The sequence below is a fragment of the Schistocerca serialis genome, chromosome 3 (genome assembly GCF_023864345.2).
Source record: "Schistocerca serialis cubense isolate TAMUIC-IGC-003099 chromosome 3, iqSchSeri2.2, whole genome shotgun sequence".
Lineage (NCBI taxonomy): Eukaryota > Metazoa > Arthropoda > Insecta > Orthoptera > Acrididae > Schistocerca > Schistocerca serialis.
This window is the reverse complement of record NC_064640.1, coordinates 781,774,493-781,791,186: the sequence shown is the minus strand read 5'-3', so window position 1 is coordinate 781,791,186 and position 16,694 is coordinate 781,774,493. Positions and strand designations below refer to the sequence as shown.

General features: G+C 40.7%; 1 protein-coding gene across 1 annotated transcript in view; it reads left to right on the top strand.

Annotated features, from left to right (window-relative positions):
- The window catches only part of LOC126470624 (organic cation transporter protein), a 652,913-nt gene that overhangs the window by 528,365 nt on the left and 107,854 nt on the right, over nt 1-16,694 (top strand). The window contains exons 3-4 of the mRNA XM_050098587.1: nt 555-747; nt 7,809-7,912. Of these exons, the coding sequence (XP_049954544.1) occupies nt 555-747; nt 7,809-7,912 (297 nt within the window). The remainder of the gene's footprint in view (nt 1-554; nt 748-7,808; nt 7,913-16,694) is intronic.

The window sequence follows — 16,694 nt, the reverse complement described above, 5'->3', positions numbered from 1 at the left end:
TTCTTGAAAATAAAAATTTAATGAAAGACCAACAAATGTTTTGTGAAATAATTTGAATGTAAAAAATAAACTAGATTAAAGGAACATTTACGCACTTTTGAACGATACTTGAAATTACGTAAAGAAAATGAGGTGCCGATTGAAAATTTAAAGTCCAATGTGTAACTTAGAATTTTAAATTGTGCTGGAGAGTATTTTTCTGGTAGAACTTCACTCATTAGCCTCCTTATGTCACTAACATATGAGCATCTCAGCTGCTGTACATGACTTCAAGCATCATTCAGAGCCATGTCAAACGTTTCTCTAATCAATTTCATCACTTAATTTTAAACAAATCATACCAAAAAACATTTGATTTTTCAAAAAAGGTATTAAATGAATTAACTGCAAAATATTTTTGCAGAAACATAACGTAGAACATAGTGAACACCGTTTGACTGTCTAATTCTTAATTTGCTCAGTAATTTCTCATAAGAATAATTGTGTTTCTCCTTTCAGTAACAAATGGCAGTTAACATTCATTCAACAATTTACGTGTTTGTTTCTCTTGACAGGTGTGCAATTCCCGGAGTTGACGTGAATCGCAGTGTAGCTCCTTGGAACACAAGTGAGCTGACATTCCATATACCGCGTGGAAAGGACGGTCTCGATTCCTGCCGTATAATAGACCACTCGACGAACCAATCAATCAAGTGTGACTCTTGGGTGTTTGATAATACGTATTACGAATCGAGCAAAGCAATAGAGGTGAGTGATGAAATGATGCAGTCGCATGTTTCTAGTTCTATAATAATTAAGAAAATATGTATTATGGACTGTCGGACAGCTTATCCGCAGCAGGATGGATGATAGAGAGTGCATTTGAGGAGCTCGCTATCTCTGTAGAGACACTACGCCCGTGTTATACGCTGCAAGAAAGAGATGAGGTCCGTCTATACCGTAGCTTGATAGTATATGTCTATGTAAAGTGGCAAGAGGACATGGAAACCATTCTAACGCTCTTCTTGGCGACTAGATACTTTCCACGCAAAGTACATCGTGGAGGTGTAGTCTAATCGATTTTGTTAGTTCATCGTATACTGTGGGCTACAGGTACATATTTTGGCTCAGCTTAGAGAAGTTTTTGAAAAGTAAACAAACGAGAACCTCCTATAAAAGAATAAACTGTGCCGTGGATAGACTGACGTACGAAACCCGGCAGGAACTTAAACGGAACTTAGCTCTTTCTAGGTGTCGGTATAACCTTTCAGAGTATGCATAGTTTATCGATTGCGCCTTAAGTCCACCCTAATACTGTTTACTAAAATACATTAAACCTTTCTGTTTATTGTCTGCCAATGTTCCTACACGTGGTATTAACTAGACCACGATAAATCTTGAATAAATCTTCTACCTACAAAGAATGACTAATAATTGATCTTCTGTCGTTCCCAAAGTAGATAAACATGATACAACGCAAATACTGTACATAGAAGATGATAATTTAGAGAAATTAGCATGGTAAAGAGAAATAATCTGTTTTTTGCTCAGAGTTTCGTATCTATTAATTTTAATTCTGCGTGCAAATAACCGATATTGACCGGAAATTTAAAAATCTCTGCAATCAGAGGAAACACTGCGATGTAAACAACTCGAGGAAGGAAACCGCTGAATAGAGCCTCTAGCGACTTAGCTGCCCACAGGATGTTTCTCTCTCCACAGCGCAGTCAGGCATTTCGTATTGCCTATCGCCCAACGCAGTTCGCATCCCATAGCTAATGACATAGACAGTGCGGTTCCCTTTTAGACTGGTGTTAGAATATTGAGTTTTACCCTATTCTAGTGTTGTCAGGAGTAGGCGAGTCTTCATCTTTTGCGAAAACCGTTCACAGTGCGTACGCTGAAGTTACGTCACGTTATCATATGCCAATTTGAGAAGTACTCAATATTAGACGTACATTTGCCTCTGTAAATTTCTGGTATCGCTTGAAACCATGTTCATAGACTTCAGTCTTCTCCAACTGGTGAATCTCAGCTACCTCGGTTTGCCCCTTGTATTGACTGACAAGCTCAGCTATCTTATCAAGTCAATGCAGCCCAAGCGCTTTAACAATGTAAGAGACCCAGTTTTCTTTCTCCTTATTATCAAGTACTTTGCTCGGCTTTCACATTGTTAACAGAACAGTAAATATCGTAAATAAATTGTTTTGCAACGGACGTTGTTGGTCACACAGTTAGACAATGAGTGAAGTACGTTGGTACATGAGAATCCTAAACAGTCGTTACATCACAAGTTTCGATCATCGCCATTCCCTGACACCAAATTTTAGGACAACTAACACGTGCGGCATGGGGTGGGTAGGGAGGCGGTGTGGAGGGAAGGGGGGGGGGGACTTACCGTAAGGGAAACACTTTCACCCATCTACTAATCTAGATAACCTCGTTTGCGTGTATTCTCTAAGTCATTTCAGTCGAACAATGGACTGAATCTTTAAATAGGCCACGGCTGCTTCCTTCCCTGATACCTCCATAACTGAACTAGCATTCCGTTTCCATTGACTTTGATTACCATGAGACGTTAAACTCAAATCATATTTCCATGTCCTTTACCAGTCACCTACCATTTGGGCAAGCCCTCTGTACCCCACATGGAATGAGTGATGACCCGTACAAGTAGCATCATGCATTCAAACCTGATTATCCAGACTGCCCATGCCCAAACGTTGTGCAGCATATACTGGTTACGGAAGTGCTGTGAGTGCTGCATATCTGCAGCCGATTAACGGGACATGCTAGTTTTTTGACACTGGGCTCAACCGGGGTAGATGTCTGACATAAAGCCTTATGTACGTGATATCGCTTGAATGACTCCAATAAAATACCCATCAGTCAGTCTGAGGTCCAGTGGCACGAGACATGTTGAGAAGATTTTTCCGTCCCACGTCAGTTGCGAGTGAAGCTTAGATAACAGTTCGTTATACCCAGGAGCCATTACCGCTTCGAAGCAAGGTTTATTTGCTGCATTTCCTTTATACATATTCTCTAAGTAGCTCTTTTTTTTTTAATTCCAATTCTCCAAAATTCAGATCTCTCAGGGTTAATATTATTTCTAAATGAAAAGCGTCATATTATTTCTTGTCGAGCTATACCTTGTGCATTCTGTTTTACAGCTATCGTGGTTACAAGTCTAAAATTATTCCGTCTCCTTGTCTAGTTCTGTAAACTTAGTAGTATCAGCCTAACACTACATCCGAATTGCAACCATTTTGAAATTAATTCCATTGCCATTAGTATGGAAAGTGACCCGAGAACATGCGTAACGCAATCAGACTTCACGATTATGGCACGTTCGCCAGGGAACAAAACTGAACACTCCATATCAGAATTTAGCGACACTGTTTTGTACTGGAATGTTCGTTTTAATTACGTTACATATATCAGGTTTTCAGGATGATATACAGTGCATTACTTTAATATTTGGCCAACCTAGTACATCAACGTCGAAATTCCGCAGACAAAAAGCAGGCATGATAGCAAGTAAGTAACGACATAAAGGAAGTAAATCTTCAGACAGGTACTTTTACCGTTCAATTATATCTGGCTTGAACTGTAGGAAAAAATTTCCTTTTTGTCGTTAAAGTAGCATTAAGTTATAATATACAAACATGCTGCTACCAATGGCTCGAGCGTTTGTTCCCTCATTGAAACTGTAACAAATACCTTCTTTACATCCCAGTAATACTTGTCGCCAACAATATCTTTCTATTAGTGACAGCTGCTGGCCTGTTGCTATAAAAAGCGCGATTCGCTCAGGGATATGATTCGTTTTCAACACATCTCTCTCCATCACTATCGGCTCTATACGCTCGGGCGCGGATGACCTTTCTGTTTAGCGCCCTCCGCCGTAAATCATCATAATGTATTCGTTCGTACAGAAATGAAGAGAGAATCCTCTCACTTTCACAACAGCGGCAGCAAGGGAAGCTTAGTGAAACACACAGACGTCTCATCAGCCGTAAGTTAAGGGAAACCCCTTGTACAATTGCTTAAGTTAGCAGCGTAATTTTTTCAGAACAGTGGCACCAAAATCAACCCTCAGAGAGGACAATGCATTTTTGTCAAGATTACACCGGGTGGAAAGAAAGGAAAGATTACCTATTTAATGTGAACAGTTGTACGATGGATCCGAACTACACGAGTAAAGAACCTGACTGGTAGGAAATGCATTTAAGGACGAAAGTAATAAATCAGATGACAGAGCGCGTGAGTGGCACTTGATCGACGAAATATTACAAAGTAAAACCGTCGCATCACAATAAACCACATTGGAACTGGTGTAATTATATGTAATCTATATCTTCGACTAGGGGAGGCGAACTTACATTTACTGACAGAACTTGACTAGAGGCAAGTACCTGAATCTTTTATAGGAGTATTTGCACAGAAGTCGAACCAAATAATTTGCGTCAGATTGACGATCATATTCCACCGAGATATGAAACATGAGGATTTCGCAGTGCGTCTGCGACTGCCTTTTGGCTGCTCTAAAGTTATTTAAATAATCTCGCAATCTCTGTAGCTCAGGCTCATGGAGAAGTAATGAGACATTCTGAGAAGAAGAGTATGGCATAGATAATTTCCGTATAGACAGAACTAAAGAATTTCTCATTACCCACTCGAAAAACAACAGAAAAATGCTAAGGAAACAGGTACCGGTATAAACATTTAAGAGATTCTAAGACTAAAACAATGTCAAACAATATATTGAGAACTTTTTAAAGTAGAAATTTATTGGGTCGTTGATGGACAGCCGAATATTAAAGTGTCTCCGTTTTATGTTCTGTTACTTTATGATTATTTTCACGTGTTTCTTTGTAAATATTATTTGCGATATAAAAAATTGTAAAATCATAAAATCTATTTTTTTCGTAAATATGTATATACAAATAATATAAAATTATCTGCATCACAAATATGGCCAACTGTTAAAATGAGACACTGCACATTGGGGCGAACACCCATTGCGTCATAGAGGCGCTTGACGTATTGCTGAGGAAATGTGCCGTATTTCTGCAACGAGCATTTCAGATCCCTAGTACCAGACTTTAACCTTCACATCGGGCCCCACCATGTCGAGTGTGTGATTGGTCAGTGGATCTTGCATGCCAGGGTAACATGTCGCACCAGGAATGCCGTCGATGGGTAACTTGTCTGTAAGGCATTTTGCATTACTGTGCAATAACGTAGGGCTTTGGAACTGCTCCAGGAAACATTATTATAGAATTTCCACAACATACTATTTCATTATGACAGCTGTGGTCTTGAATCAATATCTGCTAACTATGTGACGTTCCGCAATGCACTTCCGGTTCTCATGCAGCCAAGAACGTCTCCATATCAGATTATATGGAGAATCTTGTCAATAGACAGTTCACAAGAGAAGAGCCAACGGAGTTTTGGCAGTTAATGTGTTACCAGAATGAGAGGTTCTGACTCTGTTCTGCAAGAACCGGTAGAGAAAGAGGACGAGGCACCAGCCGCAGAGATGGTGTTGTTAGCAATGAAATTTTGTTTTTGTTATTTTGGTATATTTTGTAACGTTCATCAAGTATTTATTGTATCTATAAAGAGTTCAGTTTCTACTGCTATTTTAAGTTATTCTCTTGTTTGTGATTCGCACAAACTGATTAACTGGAAAATAGAGTCGTCATTAAACTTTGTTGTGGACTGTTTAGCGCCAACGAATTCTCCATTTTAACAGTTAGGAAATGGATGGCTGAATTCAAAACTTGCGGTATTTCTTTTCAAGAAGAAGTGAAAGACGTCTCAAACCTGCAACCACATATGAAAACACTGAGAAAGTGCTTAACGTGGCATAGCTAACTCCGTAGACATATCAGAAGAAACAGTAACGTTATGTGCCAAATTATGGACGAGAAAGCTTCGTGCAAGACGGGTTCCGCTTTTGTTGAATACTGACCAAAAGAAATTGCGAAAACTTGTTTGTTACCAATGTTTGAACCCTTTCATAAATAAACCACCAAATAATGGTGAGTACCAATTTGTTATTGTGGATGGGACGTGGATCCAACACTTCATGCAAGATACGAAGCAGTTATCAAAGCAGTGAGTGGAAGTCGATAGCCCCGTACCAAAAATGACTAAATTGGTTTCATCAGTCGGAAAGAACATAATCAGTTTTTTATGGTCTGTAAAATATCCTGTTTTCTACCTACAGAGATAAAACAAAAACTGATGAATGATACACAAGTCATCTCGACCAACTGGATGTCAAAACAAAACGAAGGAGACGTACACCAGATTCGGCGACTAAACAAAAGATTCTCTCACCTGAGGAAAACTCCTGCAGCTTGGACGATATTCACGAGATCTTGCAGTCTGTGAGTTCCAACTATTTCCAAAAACAAAATTTATGGATGGATAACGTTGTAAGTTCAATGATGAGGCTATGGAAGCCATAGACAGATGTTTTTTCAGATCCTCCAAAATCGCATTTCAGGAATGAAATCTACTCACTGGAAAAACACTGGCCAGGAGACCTCATAAAAGTGGACATCATCAGAAAATAAGTACATTTTTTACGTAAACAATCCCGTCTTCCACTCCGCCTCAGAAATTCACATATTTCCCTCGTAACAAACAATCGTTCTAAATAGCCTCTGGGTATTGAAAATTCGAGGAATCCATCAGTTTTTTTTAAATCGATAATTCGAAACCGAGCGGGTCTGAAAAATTACTCATTATTTATCTGTGGTACAATTTGATTCATAGGCGTGAAATTATGAATACTATATTGGTATTCGAATTCCCTATTATTATTATCTTTTTCTTTTCTTTTCACATCTACTGCCACTGTTGAGATTACGACACAATTTGAGTGATGTGCCGCAAATTACTTCAAGCACACCTAAGCAAGTGAGTTTCAAACACTGTGTGATGAAGACCGCATTTCAAAACAGGCGTACCTATATACTGTCATACATCTCCTTGCTGTAGCAACGGTATACTTTGTGAAATGTATTTACTGATGAACTTCAGAACACCTAAAAAATGACGCTGCTGGTTAATATCTTCAACGTTAACACTTCTGCTGTGCCAAAATTACCTGCATCTTTATGACGCTAAGTTAGCAGATAGTGAAAATTTAGACTTTCAGAAACGCTACATCCGCTCATAGAAAACATTATAACAAGTCCAAGTAGAGTATCATTTATAAAGAATTTAAATTTTATAATTTAGAATGTAAATAGGTCTTTTAAGAACTGAGGCCTGTGAAAAGCAAACATTTTCTTGCGATCTCAGAATTTACACTCCACCATATCCCTTTCTCAGAGACTAGAAGCTCGATCAGTAAAGTTCCTGAGATAGAATCCAAAGAACTATTTACAATATTGATATTCACATGGCCCCTCAAGTACGTTTAATGTGTTTTCTAACTATGGCGTAGATTGCTTCGTATGTGTGAAATTATCAAGGACGTAATGCCACTGTGACTTTCCATAAATCTGTATGTTGCATCTTTCTCTTCCACATTACTTAATACTGCGTTCTATGCATAAGGAGATCAGAAAATTGAAATTGATAAACATCTGCACAATCACAAAAGAAAAAAGTAATCCAGAAACAAACTCTTGGAATGCAAACTCAGAAAGTCTGAGAAATAATTTGACACATAATCAGTTGAGTTTGTTTCCTGTGATTTGGTTTCATTTCTGATGTATATAACTAATTTCTCGTCAATTTTCAATGTACATAAAAATATCATGTTCACAATAAGATGCCTGAAGACTTTTTATTATTGTTTGCAGTGGAATTTTGTTTGTGACCGCCGGTGGATGGGAGCTGTTGCACAATCTGCGTACATGTTCGGTGTTTTTACTGGCGCTGTTGTGCTGGGGAGCCTCGCTGACAAGTGAGATACTTGAACATGCTTTTGTACATCTGATGAGAGAAGCAGAGTATGATATATAGAGAAGTAAATCGAAAAATCTGAAACAGATGTGATTAAAGATCACTTATTACATTTTCAGTTAACACTCGAGTATCATTTTTGCACAACTGTCTCACGTCCATGAGTGATCGTTTCAAGAAATGGCTATCTTTGTTCAAGTGTGGCCACTATCACATTAAGGATAAAGAAGCACACAGAACAGACATTACATTTACGTATGTAGCACAAATCACTGTTTAACATGCGGTTTGACATCTTGCTGATATAAAGTTTTCCTCCACACAACTGCAAATTTGACTGGTGAAGTATTCTCAGATTGGGAGAAATGCACTAGAACCAAGAAAAAATAATTTATTTCACCATATGATCTTATAAAATGGGATGGAAAATATTGAACAAAGTATTTTTTAAAGCTTTTGATTTAGTATAGTTGAAATGAAGCACGCAGAAATTACCTAATGCCTCTCTTTACATTCAATCAAAAGTTACGACTCTTGGAAGGTAACGGGTAGCTATTAAACACAGGGCATTTTTCAGATAAGAAGTACATTAAAAGTGCTCACTTATATATACATAGTGATCTTTCCCTTACTTATTCGTGTAAAAGTGAATCGCATTCATTTTGCATTATGAGTAGTTCTATCTTGTCAGTCTTGGTGTAAATTAAAAAGAAATGATAATGAGCATCATTAAAAAGACAATAGCAACTTTTTTCCCAATAAATTTTCTTAAAGACAAATTTGACCAACAAAATATTTCAGCATATTCTTTTCTAATGGGACAAAGTGCAGTACTGCAATGAAAGTAAAGGGGGTACATGACAAGTGAGAAGTATCTCCCTTTCAAAATACAATGAAAGATTGTTTAAAACTATATATTAATACAAAATTCTGTTTTGCTACTGCCATATTTCTCTCAAAGCCAAATCTAAAATAGCGATTAACTTTGATAAAGATTGTGTTTCACAGTCATCAGATAACTCGATCAATGTTATAAACTAGCTGAAAGTGTATTGTCAGTGGAGTTCTTGCTATATTTCATTTTGTTAAGATGGGCATGTTAACAGTATATTACATTCATATTCCGACTACTCTACTGTTCGTCTGAATAAAAAATTACATCCCATTCTAGAAATTAATCAGTTATTAAAAATAATTGGAACAAATGCCAAAGGATTGTTACATGAGAAACATTTTCTAAGTGTAGTTCATTAAGCAGTGAAAAATGACTGCAGCTTCAAAATGTATGAATATTTTTTAAAATAGATGTCATTCTCAAATAAAAAATATATATATTTTACAATACAGCAGGCACAGCTAAAGTTACTGCGACAATTATTTGACAAATACATAATTAAATATAAAAACTCATACTGAAATAGAAGATCAGTAATATCTTCATAAAACAAAGACCGCATCAAATTTTAAAAGTAAGAAGATTAATCAAATGTACAAATTTCAAACATTAGAGATTAAGTATTTACGTTTCTTTAAGTAATAACAAATTGTCACAGTCTTTCCACCTGTATGTCCGTATGTGTTGTGGACTAAATTTTTCTTAAGGGAAATAGGCTATGTGTTACTGCACAAGTAATAACATGAAATGAATAATAGCTGTTTATACAAAAAGCAGAGCCATTATGGAAACTTTAATTTTCGTGAATGATATACTCAATAAATATTTTGAAATTCTTTGTGACCTAAGAATGACAGAGGCTTCTAAGAGGAATAATTTAAATTTTTCGCTGATTAATGAGCAACTCCATTAATAAAACACATCGGACAAAAATAAAGAATTATAGCAACATCAGTTCTGTACTTGTACAGAGATCACATGGAGAGATGGTATCGATCTTTTAATTCCTTATTGCAGAACCTCATTAGGACAAAAAGAACTATTAAGGGAACTTTTAATAAACTGTTTCTGGATTTAATAGCTTACAATGATGCAAAATATGTGATAAGATAAATTGTTTATATTAATAGCCTTAACAATAAATCGATTCATATATATTACAAGTAATGTGAAACAAATATTATGTGAAAGATAATATTCTAATTATTTGAACCAAATAATTAGATCGCACATGAAATAATGGATGTGTCATACAGTCACTGTAGATAAGAAAGTTCACACTTTTTATGCCACTACTGCACCATAAAGTTAACATTTTCTTGAACAGTGAAATTCAACACAAATACAAAAAAAATTGAGTACAACCTTATAAACAAAATAATTATGCACCAGAATGAGAGGATTTTATTTCAGTCACAGAAACAGCCCTATTCAACGGAGAAATGTCACCAAGAAAAGGTTCAACAAATTCCAAACTTGTGTCATCAAGAATACAGAAACTATGTATATTCCAGTGTAGCTCTGAAGGTGAAAAATAACAATGAATTTATTATGTAGTAAACAAAATTGAATGATAACTGATGTCAAGTGGCTATGATTCACTCTTTTGTCAGTGAGACAAATGGAAACATAAATCTATCAGTGACCACCACATTCAGTGAATTCCGACTCTTTTTTGCGAAAAACGCGGCAACGAGATTATAACACTGCTTACTCTGCCGCAAGAGACTCAGGTGTGCTCACTATTCTTCACCAGATGATTTTACATTTAAATTACACATGACAGCCAAAATCAGAAGATTATTTGGACTCCAAAAATATTATCAGATTTATTTTCAACGATGTGTCAAGTGAAATATTATAATTTTGCCCTGATATGAATAGGTTGCCTTCTTCGCTTTTTAATAATTCAGTGACTTTTAGTGCATTTCCTACTGTCTGAAACAGGCAGTAGTCTCACCTCACTATAGACGATGAGACACAGAAATAGCATACAGCTCGATTTACCTGTTTCTCCAGAGCTCCTCAATAATCCATACTTCGCACGTTGATCTGTTCCGAAATTATACAGGTAAAATCATATTCCTAGCTTCAGAGTTTATCTTCTCTTCTGTTCGTACAAGGTAGGCTGTTAGGTTTTGTCTTTACCAACAACGTTCTATATGAACTTCACCAAATAAACTGCTTGGATTTCACATGCATTGAAAGCCTTCAACCGGTCAATTCACGAACTGTTAGTATATAGGGCAGAATAAATTGAATGCCTTTCATCTAATTAACAAACCACCAGTATGTCGTAAGAACGTACACTATGTGATCAAAGGTATCTGGACACCACTAAAAACATACGTATCCCATACTACGTGCATTGTGCTGCCACCTACTGGGAAGTACTCCATATCAGCGATCTCAGTAGTCACTAGACATCGTGACAGAGCAGAATGTGGCGCTCCGTGGAACTCACGGACTGCGAACGTGGTCAGATGATTGGGTGTCACTTGTGTCATGCGTCTATACGCGAGATTTCCACACTCCTAAATATCCCCTAGGTCCCCTGTTTCCAATGTTATAGTGAAGTGGAAACGTGAAGGGACACGTACAGCACAAAAGCGCACAGACCGACCTCGACTGTCGACTGACAGAGACAGCCGACAGTTCAAGAGGGTTGTAACGTGTAATAGGCAGACATCTATCCAGACCATCATACAGGAATTCCAAACTGCATCAGGATCCACTGCAAGTAATATGACACTTAAACGGGAGGTGAGAAAACTTGGATTTCATGGTCGAGCGGCTGCTCGTAAGCCACACATCAGGCCGGTAAATGCCAAACGACGCCTCGCTTGGTGTAAGGAGCGTAAACATTTGACGTTTGAACAGTGTTAAAGCGTTGTGTGGAGTGACGAATCACGGTACACAATGTAGCGATCCGATGGCAGGGTGTGGGTATGCCGAATGCCCGGTAAACGTCATCTGCCAGCGTGTGTAGTGCCAACAGTAAAATTCGGAGGCGGTGGTGTTACAGTGTGGTCGTGCTTTCCATGGAGGGGCTTGCACCCCTTGTTGTTTTGCGTGGCACTATCACAGCACAGGCTTACATTCATGTTTTAAACACCTTCTTGATTCCCACTGTTGAAGAGCAATTCTAGGATGACGACTGCATCTTTCAACACGATCGAGCACCTATTCATAATGCACGGCCTGTGGCGGAGTGGTTACACGACAATAACATCCCTGTAATGGACTGGCCTACACAGAGTCCTGACCTGAATCGTATAGAACAGCTTTGGAATGTTTTAGAACGCCGACTACGTGCCAGGCCTCACCGACCGACATCGATATCGCTCCTCAGTGCAGCAGTCCGTGAAGAATGCGTTGCCATTTCCCAATAATCCTTCCAGCACCTGATTGAACGTATGCCTATGAGAGTGGAAGCTGTTATCAAGGCTAATGATCGGCCAACACCGTACTGAATTCCAGCATTACCGATGGAGGGTGGCACGAAGTTACGAGTATTTTCAGCCAGGTGTCAGGATACTTTTGATCACATAGTGTATGTTATAAGTGAAAGCTCTGTGCCACTTTAGTCTTTCGTGAATACTTAGTCACGAATTGTACGACCTGAAAAAGCCTCACCGTTCTCACAAGGCTTCAGATTGCTACTCCCGTCTCTCCTCGTCCTCCAAACTCTAGTGGCAAGTCGAAGCTATGGCTTAGTTAACGATGTGTGCTCGTATTGTTTGATAGCAACGAGAAAGTAAACCTCAGCTGAAAAATATTTGAAACTTTAACTAATTACTAAAATTCCAAAGCCATCCTGTGTACATCTAACTACGAAAAGCGTGGATCTGGTTTCAGATCACAATCCGACACAGTTTTAACATGTCACCAGTGTTCATCACAAAGTATACTCCACTACAGAGGAGAAATGCATCATCTCCCTAACATTCTGCAATTACAACAATATGGAAACATGCTCAGAGTGAGGGTAAGATGTTATCTGTATAGCAGATACTTAAGCTTTCGGCCTCCGCTGCCCCGGCAGTCGCTGAAAAAATGTCACGTGGGAAGGGCAGTCGTGCTGGCGGCTGGATCGTCACTTTGTATCTTGCTTTCGAAGCATCTGTATTTCAGTTACCTCGCTTTCTCGACGGGAATTCTGAAACGGAACTCTGATTATGCATATTGTGGTCAAGATGATTTTTGCTTTTTTCTCTAGTACCTATTTGAGCTGATATACCATTCAGTGGTAACATTCGCACACATCTACGTTTTCGGCTATCAATTTAAAGTCGATCTTAGTTTCCATAGGATGTGTTGTTCGCGGCAGTGACCTGCCTTGTTTGTCAGGCACTCACACAAAAAATACATTAGAAACACAAGGAAAAAACAAAACGAGCTCCTCTTCTAGGCCGTAAGGGCCCAATGGATGTCGACCGGTCGACGTGTCATCCTGTGCCTTGCGATGTCGTGCGGATGCAGTGTGGTGACGCATGTGGGCTGTTTTGCTAACTTCACAGACCGTAGAGCAGTTAGAACTAGGGTAGGTAGCTCCCCAATTGTCATCACGGGGCAAAAACTATGTTTAGAAATAGAAAACATCAAATACGGTGTTCCTCGTGAAATGACCATATTGGCAAAGGACCTGAACTCAAGACAGGAGAGCTCACGTTCATTTTATACACTCCTGGAAATTGAAATAGGAACACCGTGAATTCATTGTCCCAGGAAGGGGAAACTTTATTGACACATTCCTGGGGTCAGATACATCACATGATCACACTGACAGAACCACAGGCACATAGACACAGGCAACAGAGCATGCACAATGTCGGCACTAGTACAGTGTATATCCACCTTTCGCAGCAATGCAGGCTGCTATTCTCCCATGGAGACGATCGTAGAGATGCTGGATGTAGTCCTGTGGAACGGCTTGCCATGCCATTTCCACCTGGCGCCTCAGTTGGACCAGCGTTCGTGCTGGACGTGCAGACCGCGTGAGACGACGCTTCATCCAGCCCCAAACATGCTCAATGGGGGACAGATCCGGAGATCTTGCTGGCCAGGGTAGTTGACTTACACCTTCTAGAGCACGTTGGGTGGCACGGGATACATGCGGACGTGCATTGTCCTGTTGGAACAGCAAGTTCCCTTGCCGGTCTAGGAATGGTAGAACGATGGGTTCGATGACGGTTTGGATGTACCGTGCACTATTCAGTGTCCCCTCGACGATCACCAGTGGTGTACGGCCAGTATAGGAGATCGCTCCCCACACCATGATGCCGGGTGTTGGCCCTGTGTGCCTCGGTCGTATGCAGTCCTGATTGTGGCGCTCACCTGCACGGCGCCAAACACGCATACGACCATCATTGGCACCAAGGCAGAAGCGACTCTCATCGCTGAAGACGACACGTCTCCATTCGTCCCTCCATTCACGCCTGTCGCGACACCACTGGAGGCGGGCTGCACGATGTTGGGGCGTGAGCGGAAGACGGCCTAACGGTGTGCGGGACCATAGCCCAGCTTCATGGAGACGGTTGCGAATGGTCCTCGCCGATACCCCAGGAGCAACAGTGTCCCTAATTTGCTGGGAAGTGGCGGTGCGGTCCCCTACGGCACTGCGTAGGATCCTACGGTCTTGGCGTGCATCCGTGCGTCGCTGCGGTCCGGTCCCAGGTCGACGGGCACGTGCACCTTCCGCGGACCACTGGCGACAACATCGATGTACTGTGGAGACCTCACGCCCCACGTGTTGAGCAATTCGGCGGTACGTCCACCCGGCCTCCCGCATGCCCACTATACGCCCTCGCTCAAAGTCCGTCAACTGCACATACGGTTCACGTCCACGCTGTCGCGGCATGCTACCAGTGTTAAAGACTGCGATGGAGCTCCGTATGCCACGGCAAACTGGCTGACACTGACGGCGGCGGTGCACAAATCCTGCGCAGCTAGCGCCATTCGACGGCCAACACCGCGGTTCCTGGTGTGTCCGCTGTGCCGTGCGTGTGATCATTGCTTGTACAGCCCTCTCGCAGTGTCCGGAGCAAGTATGGTGGGTCTGACACACCGGTGTCAATGTGTTCTTTTTTCCATTTCCAGGAGTGTATTTTTAGATGTCCAGAAGTATTTTGACACCGTCCCTCACAAGCGGCTTCTAATCAAAATGCATGCCTACGGAGTATCGTCTCAGTTGTGCGGCTGGATTCGTGATTTCCAGTCATCACGGACACAATTCGTAGTAATAGACGCGAAGTCATCTCGTGAAAACGGACTGATATCTGAAGTTCGCCAAGGAGTTGTTATAGGCCCTCTCCAGTTCTTAATCTATACATACGATTTATGAGATGTTCTTGTAAGCTCTTTTAAATTGTTTACAGATGATGCTATCATTTACCATCTTGTACACTCATCAGAATATCAAAACGAATTGCAAAATGATTTTGACAAGGTATCTGCAGGGTGCTGAGGACCTGCTCTATTAGCGTACCGTACCGTACAGTGCACTACGTTGCGAGACATGGAGATCAACCACATACGAATCGAATCAGCGCAGCATATGAATGACCGTTCACTAGTACATCAGTCAGCCTGAGCGTGCTGTTTAGATGGTGTTTCGCAGGATCGTTTAGGCTAATGAAAAGTTGGTACCCTACTTCTGCATCAGATAATATGACACACAAACGGTTAAAATATAGTAAGACACAGGATGTATACTGCTGGGGAAAAAATTAGTATACCTAAAAGCACGACGTCGATTTTGATTCGATAACGGCATATGCCACCTGGAGGACAGTAGAAGTACTGATAATGGTTTCAACGTCGTCCGCCAACAGATATCATAGTGGCATAACTACCAGAGTGCCATCTGTGTCTATCCTTTAATAGGGAATGTTCTCAGCAATAAGCCTCACTATGGCTCACGCGTGTAAACCAAGCAGACCACTATGCTACGGAGACGCACTCGTGCTTCCTACAGCCAAATGAGCGAGTTTGAAAGGAGTCAAATTATATTCTTCCGAATGGTGAAATGGTCCTTTCGGAAAATTGCCACACGAGTTAGACATGCTGCGTCACTTGTGCAACGATGATGGTATCCGTGATCACATGAAAACTCTCACACTCGTAGACGAGGTTGTAGACGTCCAGGCAGTACAAACGCCCACAAGGATCGTCGTTTTGTAAGGGCAGCAGTAGCAGATCGTACAGCTGACACAGCACAAATGAGTCTGCCCCTGGTAGCTGAGTGGTCAGCGCGACGGAATGTCATACCTATGTTAAGTCCCATAGTGCTCAGAGCCATTTTTCCATGCGTAGCAACAGGAACTGTTTCCAACTCGTCATTAACAGTGGGACTACGGACATGCACACTCTAGCCCGTCTTCCACTCACGCCACAGGATCGACGTGCATGGTTTGACTGGTGCCATCAGAGGATCACTTGGAAGATGGAATGACGCGCCATGATCTTCAGCGATGAAAGTAACTTCTTCATGCAAGCAAGTTACGGTCGTTTCTGCATAAAACTTAGACCTGGTAAGCGCTGTCTCGTAGAGTGCATTCGTCCAGGGCACGCTCCCCTACCCCAGGCTTAATGCTCTAGGGTACTATAAGCTACAACTCCCGTACGCTTTTGGTGTTTCTGGAAAGGACGCTAACAGGCTCGGTACGTGCAGAATGTTCTTGGAAGGAACTTTAGCAAGCAGTCCTGTATTCTCTGCTATACTCAATGTCTTCTAACTCAAGATGTTAAAGTCTGGAAAAGCTTCAAGGCCGCCATAATCTGCTTGGTTGCTCCGTACAACTGCCAATATCAGCCATGTACTGCCTCCAAACACAGTTTGTACATCACAAGTAAACTGCATTCATAGTCCACAAAACACTTTAGGACC